Source organism: Tachypleus tridentatus, chromosome 13 (assembly GCF_004210375.1).
Source record: "Tachypleus tridentatus isolate NWPU-2018 chromosome 13, ASM421037v1, whole genome shotgun sequence".
Lineage (NCBI taxonomy): Eukaryota > Metazoa > Arthropoda > Merostomata > Xiphosura > Limulidae > Tachypleus > Tachypleus tridentatus.
Genome location: NC_134837.1, coordinates 41,604,366 through 41,624,701, shown reverse-complemented (window position 1 = coordinate 41,624,701; position 20,336 = coordinate 41,604,366). Strand labels below are relative to the sequence as shown.

General features: G+C 31.1%; 1 protein-coding gene across 8 annotated transcripts in view; it reads left to right on the top strand.

Annotated features, from left to right (window-relative positions):
- Positions 1 to 20,336, top strand: part of LOC143239330 (tyrosine-protein kinase CSK-like) — a 47,582-nt gene that overhangs the window by 8,300 nt on the left and 18,946 nt on the right. For all 8 annotated transcript variants that reach the window (XR_013021126.1, XM_076480304.1, XM_076480303.1 and 5 more), the window contains exons 2-6: positions 2,202 to 2,314; positions 5,765 to 5,875; positions 10,864 to 10,964; positions 13,053 to 13,272; positions 14,028 to 14,196. Coding sequence is in view for 7 of the 8 variants with exons in the window: in XM_076480304.1 (XP_076336419.1) it covers positions 2,202 to 2,314; positions 5,765 to 5,875; positions 10,864 to 10,964; positions 13,053 to 13,272; positions 14,028 to 14,196 (714 nt within the window). In the remaining variant the exon portion in view is untranslated. The remainder of the gene's footprint in view (positions 1 to 2,201; positions 2,315 to 5,764; positions 5,876 to 10,863; positions 10,965 to 13,052; positions 13,273 to 14,027; positions 14,197 to 20,336) is intronic.

Here is a 20,336-nt window from a genome sequence, read left to right as displayed (position 1 = left end):
TCCTCTGAAATCAAGATTAACAGAGGTTAATAGCCTCATTTGAGAAAATGTTAGTGAACAGAAATTCAAAATCTAGATTGGGTAAATAAACATCTAAATTTTCTATTATCTGATATCATCAGAAAAGACAAAGCTGTTTATCACTGGGTAACTATTAAAAGTAAATTCAGTTAAAAATAAGTATAAGAAATTGGAGAGTTTGTAATTAAAACATTTTAGGGGTTACCTAAGATTTACAGATCTAATTGCCCTCATTAGATCTTTTCCAATATAGGTTATTTTTACTTCATTTCAAGGAAAATTATATGAAATGCCTTACATCTTATGCACACAGTATTATCAGTTCCTGTCAACTTTTGCATTGGGTTATTCAGACTAAAATCCATTTTAAAACTTAATTCCTTGTTGAACAACTATTGATTCTACTATAAATAAAAACCATTTAACAGCTACATCTTCTCAGGTCACTGAACTGTGATGTCTTAAAGTTATAGGTAGTGATGTTCCTGTGGTACACAAGTTCACACTCATGAACATTAGTAGAAAATGCTAAGCACCATAATCAACAAAGTCTGTCAGACAGTTTTCAGATTTAAAGATTATATCCAGTGATTTCAGCAGTCATGTTTTATTTATGAATTCTGTTGCCCAACATGTGAGCATTCTCAACTGCTAGAAACCTGGGAAATTATTAAAAAGAACACTAATTTTAGGTTCAAGGATAGTTCAAGCATTTTTCATTACGTATTAAGTGATATGGTCTTACCTATCAGTATGTTCAAAGTAATTAGTAAAGCAAAAAATGAGACTATGCTGTAATTGCTTTACCATGCAGTTATAACTGTATGAAGTAAATGAAGTGATGAAGAATTTCTCACCTTTATTGTTTATAAATATTATTTTAGCACACACATCTTTAATCATTTTATGTTATATTTGAGATTTATATTAATTTCAACAATAAAGTATTTACATGATATAACTGAGAACAGAAGTTAGTAGGTTGAAAATGAAAACATAAAGGTGTTTGCAGTTAATGTTTTGAGGTGTGAACATAGCCTAAAGACAGAGTAGCTTGCTTCTGTGATCTGTAAAATATTTTTTTGTAGGCCTTGATGAATAGAAGTATTTCTGTTTTCTTTATGAAAAAAATAAGGCTTTTCTTAATTTTTAACATACATATTATCTTCTGTAACACAGCAATTAAATCGTTTACAGTTGCCTCAACAAGTTGGTTAATCTTGGGAATTGTTTTTTAACATAGTTAAGACAAGTTAAATGGGAAAATGCTTGAACATTGGACAAGTGATATTCATATACTTGGAGTTTGTCACCTACATGTTATTACCTGTATAATCAGTGCTTTTAAAGAAAGCTGCTGACAAAAATTTTCTTTAGTTGGCAGTTGCTGGTGTTACACATTTACATTAGTAAACATAAGACTCTTTGTGAACCAGTTAACAGTAGATAAAAAATTGAAAACTCCTTCCCAGTTACAGATCCAGAAAGATAAAGGAGTTTGTAGTTAATACTTCCAGGTAACTGCTTTTCTTCCTGTTAATTTTTAAAACAAACAAAAGGATTGACAGTGGGTGATACCAGACAATTATCCTTCCTATTGTCAACAGTTAAAAAAAAAAGACAGGTGGTGCTGCAAGACAAATGCCTTCCCTGTATTAATAGCAGTTCAAATGTAGTGAAAGTGGTAGACAGACTTGGTAGCTATACCACAACAAAGATATTGGAAGCAAATTTAGTAGCAACATTTTGATTACTTTGGTAGTCTTAATAACCAAAGACATTAGTAATTGTAAACCTTAGTTGTGATTAGTTGATTACTGTTGGGACAGCTAATTTAATTGTATTTTCAGTTAATCGAGTATTAGAATAAGTGAAAACAGTGATAATGTGAAATGCTAAATTTGATTAATTGATTATTTTCTTGGTAGTCAGTATAGCCAGAATTTTAGTTAATTGTTGCAATAATTGGAAATGACAACATTTGGAAATACTAGTCTTGATTAATTGTAATTTTGATTAATCTGTTAGCATACATGACGCTAAATGATGTAATTTCTGCTAATGCGTATTAGATTATATCAGTTAAGTTGTCTAACTTTAGCACAAGGTATATATGTTCATTGTTTCAATAAATGTATATTATTTACACTTAAGATATATCAGTATAATTTTCTTTTCAGGTGTTAAAGCATGTCACTGTGTTTCTTCTGAAAGCAATAGATATATATATGTATTTTGGAGTGGCATGGTGTGGACAGAGAGTACAATGATGGAGGAGAGGATTGGTAGAGGGGTTAGTGTTTTTATATAGTACTCTGACTTTAAAATTAAATTATTGTACCTATTTCTAATTTGAAAATGTTAATATGCTATAAGTTACATGGTTGGAATCCTAACTTGGTTACATATTAAACCTGTTAAACTTTAACAATTACAATAATTACTTTTGTGAGCTCAAACAGTTTAATATTGTGAAATGTTTTTAGCAAGCTGGATTAATTTCTTTGTAAAAACCTAATGTCAAGATAGGAAAATGTAACAAAATGTATGTTTTGAGTGTGTCTGTATCCATATACATTGGTACTTAATGCTTAAGTAAGACTAGTTTTCTGAAAAATATATTCAGATATAACATGCAATTAAAAATGGTTTTTATTTGATATAATATTCTGAAGAAATCTCTAAAAGCAGAGATAGAATGTTAAAACTATTTTGAAAGAAATTATTCTTTACATAAATTACAGATAAAGATTGGTCTTTATGTTGCTTGTTAATTTGAATAAACATATATTTGTACTCAACAACCAGGACTTTATTACTAGCCTTGGTTCCAAAAGCTTAATATGTTAATTTTGCTATTGTCCTGTGTAGGCCTCAGCTTTATTAAGAGAACTTTGAGAAAGTACAAATTGTTTATAGTTTCAACCATGTAATCTATCCTCAGGAATGCTTTTTGCCTTTTGATATTTACAGATTATTTTGTTGCCATTACAAGTTAGTAAATAAATATTACTTTTGTCATTAGAGTAGACATTTTCTTTTGTAAAAAACTTGTCTAAGGTTTGTTTGTATTCTGCTAATACTGAAATAGTATTATACATCATAGTCAGCTAACATGCACTGTAAAATATATGAATTAGTCTTTTGTTGTAAGTGCATGTGATAATATGCAGTTTTCTCTTTTCTTTTGTTTGGTATGTAATGCAAAGCTGAAATATGACTTCAGTAACATTACATATGATGAGATTATAAAGAATGTTAAAATATGTGAAAACTTTCCAGAGCTGCCAAGAGAATATAAATATGCAGGTTTGAGTGATTATTGACTTATTTGAGCAGCAGTTTTTATTTTCTTTGATGGAAGTTTAAGAAGGCCTGTAAATATAGCAGTATAAAGATAATCCAATTTAAACTTAAAATGTTGAGGTCTGAAATTGAATTCAGGTGTGCCTGTTTATAAGTCACTGGTGTGGCTTAGTGTATCTTCATCCAGTATATGAGTTGTGGGACTTGTGCCCATAGTAATTCAGAAATGCATCATATATATATTTCAGCCTGGTTCCCATGTCACAAGCTATTCTTTATGTATCTCACAAAAAGGTATTCTTTAATGTTCATACTTGTTATAAAATCAAGTTAAATGTAGAAAAAAAATTCTACAGTGAACTTATTTTTATAATAATTTTTAACCTTACAATTTTTAAATATTTTGCTGGTTTTTGGTGTTTAAACTTTAATTGTTAAAGTTAAATTCTTGTTCTGCCTTACAAGGCATATGATGCTGTTGTTTTCCAACTTTGGTTGTAATGGCACAAGTAGATAAGAATGGTTAATCATTCTCTCTGGACAAGATGCCAGTCTATTGTAGTTAACAACTAGGTATCCAACATGCAGTTGGGTAGATTGAAAAAAGTAGGGTAAAGTATCTTGCAGCATGACATGGACCAGTTTTGAAAAAAACAACCATCCAACTATGAGTCAGAAATGTGAAGCCACTAAGCAGTGCTGCTCCTTTAAAGTATTATACTGCATATATGTAGTGTTTCACAGAATATTTTGTCTCTCAAGATAATTTTATTCCACAGCAGCTAATAGGAGACAAAAGATTGGTATGAAATGCATTTTTTTTACACATTTCTGATTTGAATCACAATCAATAAATTAAGAGGAGTATGGGAAAAGGCGTAGAGTTTGTTTGTTTTTAACAATTTTTAGATCTGTTGATTATTCAATAGCTTTTTGAATTTAAACCATAATTGTGTGTACTTGTTTAAACAATATTAACAATACTCTTCTCGACTTTACTGGAAAATTATAATAAGCCAAAATCTGCAGATATGAAAAAAAAAAAATCTTAATTGATGTTAACATAGATAAGTTTTATTATATTATGTTAGATAATTTCTTTTACCTAAAGGTATATATTTCATTATTGAGATGTGAGGTTAATACTGGAATGAAAGACAATAATCAGTTGAATTCCATTTCTCTTTCTTGAAAACATTTGTAAATATTATTGGACCTGCTATAAAGTAAATATTATTTGGAAAAAGGAGAGATTTTATTTCATATATTACTGAAACTAAAGTCATATTTATTATTTGTAATAAAAATTATGCTAGACTGGAGGTTTTTTTTTCCTTACAATATGTCTGTTGTTCATTTAAAATTTGCAATTCATTTTGGACACTATAATGGAAGTGTAGAAAAAATTTGTTAGCTTATAGTGTGATGTTTATAACAAACTTGTGGATTATTGGCTTTATTGCTTCATTAGCTCTCAACATTTAATGCTGTAACATGAAATCTCACTTGTTGGGTAAAGCAGTTTTGTTGAAAGTTAAGAATATATTTTTTTAGAGGTTTTCAGTCTGTAGATTTGGATTGAAACAAATATCAGAAGAAGCCAAGCAATAATAAAATGTTTTTGCACAATATTGAGAATAGTTGGAAGATCAGGAATTTGTCTGTGAAATGTTAGCGAACTAAAATATCTCGTAAAATGTTTTTTTTTTTCATATATTAAATATTTATCTAGATGTTGTCAGTATCGTTACAAGAATGCATATATTATTTTCTTGGTTCTAATGTTTTTTAATTTATAAGTCTTTCACAACTACAAAATAAAATTCATTTATCTTCTCACACAGTTGAGTGGTCATGCTTTAATTCACCTTTAATTCTAAAATGAAGGTTTTTTCTTGTGTTCAGGTATTTTATGATTTAAGTGAAGACAGTTAAATTTTAGATGTGTCATTAAATTGTGTTTTAAAGAAACTTTTAAACTTTATAAAATTTAATTCTGGTCTTGCAAAATGGCTCATGGGAGTGCATAAAATTTATGAACTTTTACGTCATATATATATATATAGCTTAATATAGAAGTCTCGTAGCCATTATCTTAATTACATTCTGGTTGTGTTGTTTCTTTTTAAGTTGAGTCTGTTAAACTGACCTGCTTACATAAACTCAAAACAGTAATAAAGCCTTCAGTATTAAGGTTGGATATGGAAATAAGTATTCATATTGTTGTATTATGTACATTAAGAATGAACATTTTTGTATTTAGTGGAAAATATCACATTTAGATTATATTTCTCAGATTAAATAAATTGTTTTATGCAATCAGTATGTAGTGTTATTTAAAGCAAAATTGAAAATAAGAAATTTGGAATATAATTTAAATGCTTAGTTTTAGAATTTAGAATTTAAAGTGATTAAATGTGTATGTTATTTTTTGTAGGGGATAGCACCAGACACTGAAATAGTGGCAAGATACAACTATGATGCAACATCTGAAATAGATTTATCATTTCAAAAGGGTGACATTATGACAGTTATAAAAGCAACTTCGGTAAGGAAATGATTGTTTCCTGGACAAAAAAGAAAGAAAATGATTTGTAAAGCATACATGGTATTACACACAAATGTCATTACACAGGTAGATTGATAAATGAATCAATAAATAATGATCATAGCAAGATGGATAGATGAAAAGTATTAAAGAATAAGTAAAAAATAAAAAGTTTGATGTAGTAAAATCAGTGTTTCATATTAGGCTTATCACTACATTTACCATGGGCATGGAAATCCTGTTGTTGGTACAGCATTAATATACAGGAAAATATTTAGTTAACCATTGTTTCTAATGGCATTTTTATAAATAAAGTTTGAGGTATTTCAGGACTTAAATCTTGCCAAAGGTGAATGGTGTTCAAAGGAAATTCAGCATGACATCATTCATACCCATTTTAGAGAAAACTTATTTTCTATAAATCTGTGCATCTACTCTGTAAATCAACTTGTTGACTCATTGACATATTGGTATCTATAATAAAACACTGAAATAAATTCCTGGAATGTTTATTGGATTAGTAGTAGAGCTGGTTGATTAATAAAATTTACCAATTGATTAATCATCTGGTCATTAATTGATTACATTCAACTAACTGATTTTTCTCTTGTCAAGATTTGGGTAGTTGGAATAATTGAAATTGGTGGTAACTGGAAACACTATTTCCATTTTGTTGATTGTTTTCGTAAGTTGTCCTATTAATCTTTTAAGTAGAAGAACCTTGAATTAGAAATAATAATGAGAAGTTACAATGACAATGTTTTGATTACTTGGATAAAAAATGGAAATGGTAATTTTGATTTTTTTATTATTTTTGTGGTGTTAATTCATTTAACCCTTTTGCTGTGGGCTTGGTATAATATATGTAAGTTCGTCTACACATTTTCACATATTACGTATTTGCTCTATAACTTTTGATACAGCATGTGTATCTTCACAAAATTTCGGGTACTTTTTGTAAAGGTTACAAGTTTTTCAGACACAGAAAAATCCAGATTTTCTAATGAAATATTTTTACTAAAGATTTGTTTGTGAAAATAGTGTTTCAGTGCTGGTCTCAGTGAAAAGTGATTTCATGTTATGATTAAGAAAACTATTCTTTGTTGTGAAAATCTTAAATATTATTTTCATAATCCCTAAAACCTCCTAAATACATTTCAAATTTTTCTTTTGAGTAAGATTTTATATTTTGTTATTTTCTATACTTTAAATATGTGGGATCTGTCACTTGACCAGCCATGTAACCATCATAAAAAATTAGGAAATAAATATAAATTATGCTTTTATATGTGCTAGAATGACTACATATTATAAAATACAAATATTTGGTCTAAATAGTTTAAAAGACTTATAATGCTGTATATATAATTATTATTGTTTATTATATTAACCTTCCAGTCGTGCCTAGCTAATATTACGTAACATTAATGTGGTGCATGTGCACTCATGTTACATATCCAGTAATATAAAACTATTAGTCTTACCTATCTTTACTATATTTTAGAGGACAAGTATTTTTTAATATACAGTCACGTTTCAGTTATTATTACATATGTATAGATTATTACTATTTAGAAATAAATTATTAAACTTATTTTTCTTAAAATATACAGGGTGTTTGGAAAGTCACTGTGCAGTTTTGAAAGCAGCGATAACAGCATTCATTCAGTCTATTTCAAGCCAGCAACTGATAGCAGTGTTCAGAAACAAAATAAGAAGGATCCAAGCCTGTATTGATGCCAATTGGGTTCACTTTCAACATTGTTCATAATTGTCATTCATATTTACCTCCTGTATTCTATATGGAAACATGTCTGTTAATAAATATATAAGTGCACAGTGACTTTCCGAACACCCTGTAGAACAGTAAATCTAAAAATTAACAATTATCTCTTCTAGCTATGACATTTGAACTTGGTTGTTGCTGGACATAGGTTACTAAGTCTTTAAAAGTTTTGCAAATGGAGGTTATCAAACAAAAAATTTTTAAGGCTTTATATGTACATTTGAATAATTAAAAAAAATCATAAATAACTATACTGACACCACAGAATTCCACTATAATTTATTAAGCTTAGTAACTAACATGTATTTAGATTTTAAGAAAATATGAAACTTTGAGCAGACGAAAGACCATAACCTACCTTCAGGAAGTCTTGGTTTGAAAGAACATTGTAGTCTTTTCACACATTAAAATGGCTGAGAAAACCACAAAGGGGACGTTCTGAGCATTCAATTGGTTATTCACATATCATATTCTGTAATAAGGGTATATAAGGGACCATTTTAAAAAAACAGTTGAACAGGACCATTGTGTGTTTTTCAGTACATAAGCCATATCTCAGCAAAATAAAAAGATATGAGGTTCTAATTTTATATTTTGGCTTGATGATATTAGTAATTTGAGTTTCTAATTTGTACAAAGTTATAGATTTAGTATTTTCACGTCACAGACATCTAATTTTAAACAGTGCTGCATTTAACATACCATGTGACTCAAAATCTATATTTAGATATGTTATTTAAATATTAACTTTTAATTAAGAAATTAACTCATATATAACATAAAAGTTTGAATTAACTACAATTTGATGCCAATCTTATTGACATAAATTTATAAAATAGTAGTTCAATAAAATTTTGAATGCATGTTAACAAGTGTGATGATATAGCCTTTGATTCATGACCCATTGTGAAAGGGTTAATCATAGTTTGATTAATTAGTTATTTTATATGGTAATATCAGTACTTTTTGGTATACAATGAAATCTATTGATTATTCAACCAGCTTTAATTATGATACAGTATAATTTAATAGATATTTTCTGTTAATGATGTTTTGAAATGCTACATAACATTAGTGAATGCAACAAAAGTCTATATCTGCAAATGGTCTGTATTCTTTTCAAAATCATTTAAGGGTTAACAGATGTTAATATATAGTTGAACATTTTTCTTAACTAGGTATCCAATTTTGCTGTTATTACACAAAAACATTATATAAACATCAACAAATTTTGGCTTTAGACTGTTGGAGTCTTCTTTAAGTATTAAAATAAGATGATATTTGTGAGTGGTGAAAATGATTAGGACAGTGAGTTCTGATTTAGGTTAATCTGATTGCCAGATTACTTGGCCTTTGTTTGATAAAATCTTTTAAAATAAAAGTATCAGTTTATTGAGGTCTTGTATTCATACTTTCTCTTGTTTTTGTTTTGCTCATTGTAATGTGAAACATTAGGATCAAAATCCATACTGTTAACACTTGTCATAATGTGTTCATATGGAAAACATGTGAGCTTTAGAAATCTTTAGGGTTTCACACAATCTTTTGACCCCTCTTTTAATTTCATGCACATTAGCATTTGTAGTATATATTTATAGAGAAGCTTCAAGAAATAACTACTAAGTAACAATTTTTTTACTTTTGTCAGCTATGCAAAAAGAAAATAATTATTCAGGAATTTATTATAATTATGAATACCTATTACAATTATGGGCTGAGAATATACCATATTTAACTATTGAATTTAAACAGTTTGAAGATAAATATAAAACTTCAGTTAAAACGAAAATGTATATTTTATGATAGGTTTTATTTGAAAGAACTAGCAAAGAGAGTAAATTATTACAGGGAAAATCATATAAATATATTTATATTACCTATTTTTTTCTGAATTTGAAAATTTAGGTTCCAAGGGTAGATTTTATCAGTTAAAGTAAACAAACATCAAGCTTTTAAATATTTATAGGCTTATAAACATTAGCTAAATATAAATATGATGTTTTTGTGTGTCTGTGGTTTATGTATTTCAAGCTTTTATTAAATTTTACTCTAATATAATTTCTAAGGAGCATAAGTTTGTGGTTTAGAAACAAAATACGTTCATTAAATTATTTTTCAAGAAACTGAAGTACCATGTTCTGTGTCCCTTGTTGGTACAGTGGTAAGTCTATAGATTTACAATGCTAAAATCAGGGGTTCAATTCCCTTCTGTGGACTCAGTAGATAGCCTGATGTAGCTTTGCTATAAGAAACACACACACACACACCATGTTCTGCTGATTGTAATAACTGTAAAATTTTTCTATGAACATAAAATAAACCAATACTAGGCAAAACAAAGCACATGACTTACATCAAGATGTATAGCAACATCCAATTTTTGTTCTTATTTTATAAAATACTTTCAGTCACATTTTGTTATGTTGGATTTAGATACCAATTATACAGTTTAATGCCGTGATATGCTTTGTGTGATCCTTTTGTTTTCAGACAATGCAAACATTTACTGGAGCATTCATTGAAGTGAGACATGTACATTCTAGAATTTTAGTTTAAGGTTTTGATTATTAAGAAGCATATAACTGCTTAAAGTTTGCTTTGGTGCAGTTTAATTGTTTTAGATTTTAGGAAGGTATGAAGTTTTTGCACACTAAAGAGACTCATGCAAGTTTTTTTCTAAAAATGTACAACCAACATCTATAGAGAATCTTTTTTTTTTCTTTTATAGGGTGAATTATTGCTGTTTCTATAGATCATGTTTAATATTGAAAGATTAAAAAAAAGGTAAAAACAGTGTATGATATTTTTTTAACTAAAGTGCTATTTAATGGTGACTCATCAAGGTCTTTGTACAAAATTGAAAAACCCAACCAAACCTCACAAGCAAATATTTAAATAATTAAAATATCTGAATTTTTAACACTTTTGTGTATGAAATCCCTGTAATATTTATTGATAAGCTCCAAAATTTTGTTAAGATAAGTCTACACTATTAGAATTATAGTAGTTTGTAGTCAGAGTTAAAGGAAACATCTGTGACAATAACTGAAATGTAGGCATACGTCATGTAAACAGTTGGGAGTTTGAAATATAAAATTATTTCCTGTTCTGGTCTCTTAATGGTGTACAATGTAAACCATGGTGATATTTTTTGAAAACAAAAATTCATAATGAAATTAACTTTTTGTAAAAACTATTTCAGGATCCAAATTGGTTACGTGCTCGACATGCTGATGCGAGGGAGGGTTTTATTCCTACCACTTACATTCAAAGGAGAGCAGAGGTGAAGTTAAATGCTATGCCGTAAGTAAAATAAAACCTGCACCAAATTTTTTTATCTGATTGCTCATCTTCTACTTAAAGCAAACTATATTACTTTGTGTAGAAACTAAGAACTTAGGTTAGGAAAAAGAGAAATTTTCTAAGAAGCACATAAAATTAATACTAGACATTTAAAATATTATAAACATAACTGTTTACACTCTTAGCCAGGTCTTTTTTGGTGACCAAAAATATTCTAATAGTGTGGAAAAATGTAAATGGTTGAACTTTGAATTAAGATAACCCAGGCAAGATGATAACAAGTAATTTCCTGCCTGTTGATTGGTTTTTAACATAAGCTTTAAGCTTAGCTGAAACATAAAAAGTGTTTATTATTTGTAAACTAGGACAGATTAACATAATTTTAAAATATAAACAGATGTTAAAAAGCATTTTTATATCCAAGATAGTTGTACTTTTTATAAATTTTTCAATTTAAACAAAATTGTTTGAAATATGTGTTTTCAGTAATTCTTCATATGCTTAACACAGTGCATCATTTTATATACAGGTGGAGATATTTTGATTCATTGCACTCATCATACAAAACTAAAAATATTGACTGATGTTAAGAACCACTGCACTCATTATATGAACTGGTCATTTTGTGTTATCTGAGTATATGGTTTAAGGAATAATTAAAATATTTTAATGTGGCCAGAATTGTGAGAGTTTAGCTGAAAATTTTGAAAATACTGACTGTACCAAATCGATCAATTAATGCATTCTAATCATTAGAAGTATTTGTTTTCTTATGACTTGTTTTTATAGCATTAACATTAATTCTCCTAGTATGATCAGTATATACAATTAGATACATTGTACTCTAAATTATGATTTTTAGTTCTGGTCTATGTATTTAGATTATTTTGATTATAAGTTATTGAGAATAAATTTTTTTTACAAAATTTGTACTATACCCTTTAGAATTTTTAACCCTACATCACAGACCCACGTTGTTTCTTTATTTATAAATAAAAATATTGTAAATGTAAATCACTGTCTTTTGCAAAATCAAATGACCAGTTTATCTTGTTCTTAATGAGTACCAATAAAAATACCATACATTGAACATTGTTTAATCTGAGTTGTATTGCTTATGAATAATGTCAAAACAATGTTACTAATGAACATTATTTATACTAGCAGAAACACTGCCTTATATGCATCTTTTTATGATAATAATTATTTGTCATTTCATAAAAAAATGCACATATGTGGGTAGGTAATAATATGGGGGTATATACCCTGAAGGTCCAGTTAGTATGGATGCAGAATTTCAGTTTCAAGATTCTTTTTCTTGGATATGTGGCAGTCAAATATTTTTTATGTGTTTTTTCTTTTGCTTACCCCACAAAAAGATGTTTGTGCATGCACATACAAGGACAAGTAATAATACCTAGGTATACACCCTCAAGAGTCCATCTGATATGTGTGAAAATTTCAGGTTTTTAAGTTCTTTTCTCTTGAAACTATGGTATTTACATGTTATTTTCATTTATTTAATTTACAGAAAGATGTGCATGTGCATACTCACATTAATAAGTAATAATACTCAGGTGCACACCCTCAGGGTTAGCCTAGCATGTGTGCAAACATTTAGGTTTCTAGGTTCTTTCCTCTTGAACTTATGGCAGTAACACACACAGACACATGCTTTTATTATTATAGATTGTGTTCTATTATGAAGAATGGATATTGCATACTCCACATTTATTTTTCTAGTAGTCTGAATCTGAAATACACAAAATGTGAAATATTTTATGGATTTTTGTTTGTGGTACCATTCAGTAGGTGGTGCGGGAGTTTTGGTTACATACATAGGTACTGACATGCATGCTATGTTCATTATAGTAAGAAGACTTATCCAAATTCTAAGACATACAATATGCTACAACAGCTGTTGTCACATTGACAATTGCAATTCAGTAATAACTAAATCGTGTTGTTTCCTTTCTTAGTCTTAAAGAATAAAACAGCCAATAAACCTAAAAGGTCCACACTACTAGATTTATATCTTAAATTATCTGTATGGAGTTTGAGCTGTTGTATTTGTTTACCTTTCAAAAGCTGGTTCCATGGAAAAATCAGTCGAAACAAAGCAGAAGCTCTTCTTCATGAAGGGGAGGATGGTCTATTTTTGGTTCGTGAAAGTACTAACTTTCCTGGCGATTACACCTTGTGTGTATGCTACAGAAATAAAGTTGAACATTATCGAGTTATTTATACAGATAACAGACTTACCATTGATGAAGAAGAATACTTTGAAAATCTGTCCAAGCTGGTAGAGGTAATCATATTTTTCCAGTTAGTGAAATCAAGCTAAATCAAAGGAAAAATTTGTTTTTTTATTTAGATTGAAATTAAAAATTAAGAGAATTGCCAGAAATTCTTGATAAGTATGAGTGTAGTTTGACAAAACATGTTATTTGATGTTTGACTTTAGTGAGTATTAATTTATTGAGTAGGAAAAGTAGTTTCACTGGGATTTTCTCTTGTTTGTCTACAGAAATAAAGGTCACAGGAAGACCATTTATGTTTAAATTATCTAGTGAAAGAAAAATTAATATTAACAATTTTAAGGTATTCCTTATCTTTTTAATTCACCACTAAAGCTCTTCTACCAAATCTCTCTTTTCTTTATTCTAAAGTAAATAAATTTAATCCAAGTATTTATTTTTGTGAAATGTAAACAAATCAATGGCTCTCAGGTTTAAAAGTGGAAATAAAACTGAGGAAAAAGAAAAAACAATGCATTTATTTAAATTATAAGAAGTTGAGGTTTTCAGAATCTAAAATATCCAGTACTACACACATATATATATATATGTATCATTTTTATTGAGTTGAAACTACATTAACTTAGCTTAATATCTGAAAAATAATTAATTTAATTGCTTTGTCATACTGATTCTGTAAAAGAATCACGAAAATCTAGGCTTGTATTAATATTATGTTTAAGTTAACTGATTCATATGAATTGTTTTAAAACATCATTACGTTTATCAGCTTTCAATGTATGTATTTGTATTCTGTTGCGATAAGCATTATCAGAAGGAAGCAGATGGTCTCTGTACCCATCTTCGAAAGCCTGTTGCAAAAGAAGGAGGGCTTGAGTTTTCTGTTGACTCTAGTGCCTTTGAACAAGCTGGATGGGTGGTTGACAAAAAAGACCTAAAACTTGGAGAAGTGTTGGGGAAAGGAGAATTTGCTGGTAAGTATTGGTGTCATATGTTCATTGCATGTAGCTTTGAAATACTTTTTGTTTTAACAAAAATCACTGTAGCAGGGTATAATACATTCATGTTTATTTAAGTGAATCCTAACAGACAAGCTTAAGGTATAGAAATGTACATTAAAGGGGCAGTTTCTTTCAATATAAACTAGCTTAAGTTAAGCTCTGGAAGAATGTTTTAAAATTGTTTTAGTTTTAATTATTTGTTTTTACTAGTTGCATGTATTAAAACACTGGAAAACTTTATCCAGGCAGAAACTGTCTGTTGTAAATAATTTTAATAAACAGCATGTAATAACTACCCTAATTATTGACTTATTTAACATTTACTGTGTGTGAAAGAAAATTGTCATCTGACAGTTTCTAAAATTAAAAAGCTTCTGAGTATTTTTCCTATAACAGCATTTTTTATTTAGTTGTACTTGATGTTGTGTGTTTCAATGAATACATTGATGCAAGTGTGAGATGAATGCATGGAAGCCCTACATCCCACAGGCCAATTTTCCAAACCATTCTTACCTCCTCTCACACTTTAGCTTTTTCCTGATGAAAGTTTTGCTTTTCTGCCCATCTAAGCATGGGTATAAATCTTATATTACTTGCTTCAGTTATTATACCCCACTATATTGCCCATAGTAATATAAAACTTGTGATTCCCTCTGTCAATGTGCTCCATATACAAGATTTGTATATAAGCTCCTCTTTATTAATTTCCTTTCACTTTCTTTTTCTGTAGCAAAACTTTATGATGAATGGTTTTATGTGCTTACTGTGGTTTCTCTTATATTTTGTGTAACTTTAGTTGTGTGTATGCTTTGGACAATTGTTTGCAACTCATTTTTTTGAGTGACAACAATACATTCTGAGACATTTCAGACATGAACTCTCACTTGTGCTTCTGATCTGTCACCTCTATAGTCTAGCATTGCTCAGGTGTTTGGGGGAGGATTTTTTTTGTAGAGAATGTCCAATCCCTGATAAGCCAATAAATGGAGCCATATATTAAAAATGATGTTTCTTCTCCAGTTAACTCACATGTTGAGCTTGTAGGAGATTGGGAGCAGACTGGGGAGAATTTGGACTATATTTTTCTGTCTTCTTCCTTTGCTCAGACAACTAATTATGAGCATTGGATGGACATTCCATGTGCTGCACCATTTTTGCACCTAGTACATAAAGTTTGTAATGTCTGGAACATTTATTCTGTGACTTGCATCTCTTCTCCTTCTTTGTTTGTGGGGAATGTTACTCAGCAGATTACCTTGTTTTTCTAGTAGCAGTAAACATTGCTGAGCATGCTAGAAGATTTGCTGATTAATTGAAAGAGGTTACTGTCAAACCTTGTCCTTCCCATTTATTGGATCAGCATGTCCTAGCTTTCCATTGTTTGGGGAACCCATATTTAGATTCTCACAGGCTAGATCCTCTTCTCCCTATTTAAGGTTTTATACATGATGCCACTGTTTGTCTTAACCTTGCACAGTTTTTCCAGATTCATCTGTTTGTTACAGTTATTTTTAATTTTTTATTTTCTTTGCAACTGTTATCTGAGGCCTATCACAAGACTCCAACTCAATTATCAGAGGATCTTCTTTATTGACTTCTACTATAGTACAGTTATCAGTCTGCTCTTTTACTGGTCTCTTGGTGGCTTTATTGTTGGAATCTTTTGGAGAGAGAGGTACCTTGCTTAAGAGTAATTGACTTCCTTCTTCAGTATCAGAGGTCTTAGAGAAGCTCTTTTTCTCAGACATTCAATTTTTGCAGGAATTCTAGATCCATGGAATCTTGGGTGAATATAGCCCATTATACTCTTCTTTTTGGACACTAGCCTCTTGCCTTTCCCACTCTTCTATTAGATGGTTTCATGCATATTCTTTTAGGTTTTCCCAACCTTCATTGTCAACTTCACATTTCTTTGGAACGTAAAAGAGATTTTGTTTGTATCAATGGGCACTTTTGCTTTTGTGGAATGCTAACAATGGTATCAGTGACTACTTCATGGGATGTGGTCCTTTGAGGCCTTAAGGGTCATTAAGGTTCTTGCAAATGGATTGGCCCTTGCCAGTTATATTGCTCCTCCTCAGGAATTATTTTATATGCAGTTATCCAGCATCTTTCATCCTCTATTTAGGGTTTTATTCTTGTTTGTTTGTAGTGCTGAAGAAGACAAGCAGTTGATGGCCTGTCAATAACCTCTTGTCTCAAGTATTTCCTTCAGCCTCATTGGTTTACTATAGAGTTGTTTATTTCCCTCCCTGGGAATTTGCACTGGGTCTGTGAATGAAAAGTTTGATGTCATTGACATCTCTTTTCTTCAGGTTGTTATCTTTGTTTTGTGCATGAAAATCAGGTTTTACAATTTGGTGCTCTACCCTCAGGTCTCACATCTGCACCGTACATCTTCTATGGGATAGTTAGATCCTTTTCACATGATCTTCACTCATTGAGCATTCATGTTCCCTATTATTTGTACAACTTGCTTCTTTAAGCCACTTGGCAGAGCTTCACACTTTAGCTCTTGTATCCAAAGCTGCGAGAGATGAATTTCTTGTATAAGAAAAAGGGGAAGTCTCTTCTTATTCTCATAAAATACCTTATCCATTTAAGGGTATTTTTCAATTCATATCTTCTCCTCTACACTTGGAATGGGGCTTTTTCTACCATCACATCCAGTACTATTTCTTTTGGGGATGTGGGAACCCTTGGAATTATTCACTTCATTGGTCATTATAAGACCAAGGGAACATTTACATGGATGCACTGGATTGTCTGGTACCCTATTAGCTTCCAGGTGTCTTGTTCTTGGCTGGTGGTTGAACAGGGACAACATGACAATAGGTATCTTTCTCCCACTCTCCCTTCCAGAGATATGTCTTTTCACACATTCATTTCTCTAGTGATGAAGAGCTTATGTATAGAGATGGAATTCAAAGACTTCTGGATAGAAAAAGATTCTTCTCTCCACATCAGTCTTTTAAATCTTCTGGCAATAAGCTATGCCTCAGGCTCTTGAATTATTGTTTGGGGAGGTGGTAATGCTTCACTCAGATAATTCCACTGCCATCTCTTACATCTCCAAGCAAGGGGGCACTCACTCCAGGTTTTGTTTTGTTTTCAGACATTGCATCTTCTCTTCTGGGCTCACAGTCATCTGATGTACTAAGTGTTACAAATTTAGTGTCTTGTCCCAACAGTTCTCCTCATGAAATGAATGCTTTGAAGGTTTTAGTTGGATCTGTACTTGTTTCAGAACACCCCAGATCAGTTTTTTTTCCAGTCACTTGAATGCTTAGTTCCTGTCCTTCTGGTCTCTTGTTTCTCACTCTTAGGTTTTGGGCATAGATGGTCTCAACCAGGACAGATATTTATCTTTACATACTCCCTACAGTTCATTTGTCATCTAATGCTCTTGCACTGTTATGCTCCATATTCTCTTGAGTTCCCCTGGTGGCACCATATTGGTCTAAGTCAGCCTTGTTTTTCACTCCTTCATTATGTCACTCTCAGTCAGACATTTTTCATCCTCTGATCACCATTTCCCATTTTCAAGCTTGGTTTTTATGCATTCTGTTGCAAGACATCAGGGATCGACCTGTATGATTTAATCTTTATTAATGTAGTCTGTTTGGCATTTATGTTTGCAGAGATGCCAATCATTATGATTTGAGCGTAATAATCACGATATTGGTGTATACATTACGACTATACATTCATACAGACAAATATTACGACTTGTTGCAACTCCCAAATTATTATATATTATATAGGCCTATACAATAAAGTGATAAATTGTTCCCCCCAAAGCTTGAAAGGGGTGAAAAGAAAATTTCTATTGAGATACAAATAAATTTTGATAATAAATAAAAGACATAGTCCAAATCGCTACTTGCGATAATTATGTTTGTGCTTGAAATAATAAAAATTTGTATCTCCGACTTCTACCAATAGTTTGAGTGCAATGCTTCTCCATACTGGGTACGTGGGGGAATCCATAGTTATGTCATCAGTGCTTGTCAGCCAATCAGCGCTCATGTAGATGGGTATTTCTTGTTTTCTAAGCGGCATAGAAACACCAATGCAATTGTTCACAAGATGGAAAAAAAGAGGCCTCGTTCACCAGATTGTCTTGTTTCTGGCAATTCTAAAAGGACTAAAACTGTGAATCAAAAATTTAGGAAAGAGTATAGTGCAAAATATCTGGTCATTGCATCAAAAGTCAGTGACAGTCATGCGTTTTGTACAGTTTGTCACATCGATTTTTCTGTGGTGCATGGCGGGATAAACGATTGTTCCAGATATACAAAATCGGCATCTCACCAACAAAAGGCTGAGGCGAAGACAAAAACGATGCAGATAATGACATTTACATGCAAAAATTCAGAATATGAAACCGTAAATGCAGAAGTGATGTTCACACAATTCGTCATTGCTCATAATTTACCCCTAGCTGTAGCCGATCATGCAGGACATCTATTCAGAAAAATGTTCCCAGACTCTGATATAGCGAAAAAATATGGCTGTGCTACAACCAAAACTACAGCCATTTTACAAATGTAGGGTTATGAAGATGACAAAATGATTTCAAGCAGACTTACTAACAGTGTTTACAGTTTAGCCACAGATGGATCCACAGACATGGATGACTCAAAACTGTATCCAGTGGTTGTACGATATCTTGACCCTTTGCTTGGAAAAATTGTTTGTTCTCTTTTGACAATGGTGTAATGGAAAGAAGCTTCAAAGGGAGAGAATATTTTTGGGCTTTTGGACCATGAACTGACAAAGAGGAAAATGCTATGGGAAAACTGTCTTAGATGGGACACATCTCAAGATGACAGCCTAGCATTTACTTCATGGGCTGTGCCTGTCACCTCATGAATATTGCTGCTCAGAAAGCTTCCAGAGAAGTGCCCTGCCCAGTTTCTGATATATTGATAGATATCTACTATTTTCTGGACTAAAGTGCTAGCAGAAAACAACATTTCAAAGAGTTTCAAGGATTGTATGACAAAGAAACAAGAAAAATTCTACAACTTGTTAACACAAGATGGCTATCACTTGGGGTGTGCTTTAACAGAATATTGGACATGTGGAAGCCAGTGAAGAAGTATTTTCACTGTAAAAAGGAAAAATTAGATTCAAAAGGATATCCTCTCAGCCACATAGGGACACAGTCAAGATACCCTCTCAGCCACACAGGGACACAGTCAAGACATCCTCTTAGCCACACAGGGACACAAGACAATAGTTTCCAAAAGCAGACAAAGAAACATTTGATATAACTCAATATATGTTTAGACAGTCTGACCTTGAACTAAAGAAGAGACAATCAATGAAAAAAGAGAAGAAAACGAAAGCTAGCAAGGAAGTAACCAAAAAACGTTATGCACAGAGCAAGTTAGATAAGTTAACAGTTTTCTTGGACAACAAAATTAACTTGTTATTTTGCTTCTTTTCTTCAGTCTGCAATTTCTCTATTTGAGTGAGCCAATTTGATATTGCAAAGAGAAGAACCTTGCATACACATTATGCATAGAACTCTGATTAAACAAGTTAAAAATATACTTGTCAGATACATTAAGCCAGAACATCTTGAAGGCAACATCACTGAACTTGACTACAACAAAGAATTCTTACACAAATCTGATGAGGCAGTTTCTATTGGAAATGCTGCCAAGGAATACATTGTTAAATATGAAAAGGACCTGGACCTGATAAGCTTCTACACCAGTGTCAAGAAATACTATATTGCAGCTACAAATTACATGATGAAACATTTCCCTCTAAATGATGAACTTTTGATTCACGCAGAGGTTGCTAATCCAAAACTGAAAGTCAGCAAATATTTCTCTTCTCTACGCTTCTTCACAGACAGATATCCTGACCTTGTCAATACACATGAGCACGACACTATTGACAAGTTGAAAGGGCAATATTTGAACTATCAAATTGATACTTTCTCATAAACTGTCCTTCAGTTGAATGTTGACAAGTTTTGGGTTCAGCTGTCTACAGTTAAGGATGGAAATGGCAACCAGAAGTATGACATTCTGTGTAGGGTTATGCTTGGAATTCGTACAATCTTCCATTCTAATGCTGACAGTGAAAGGATATTT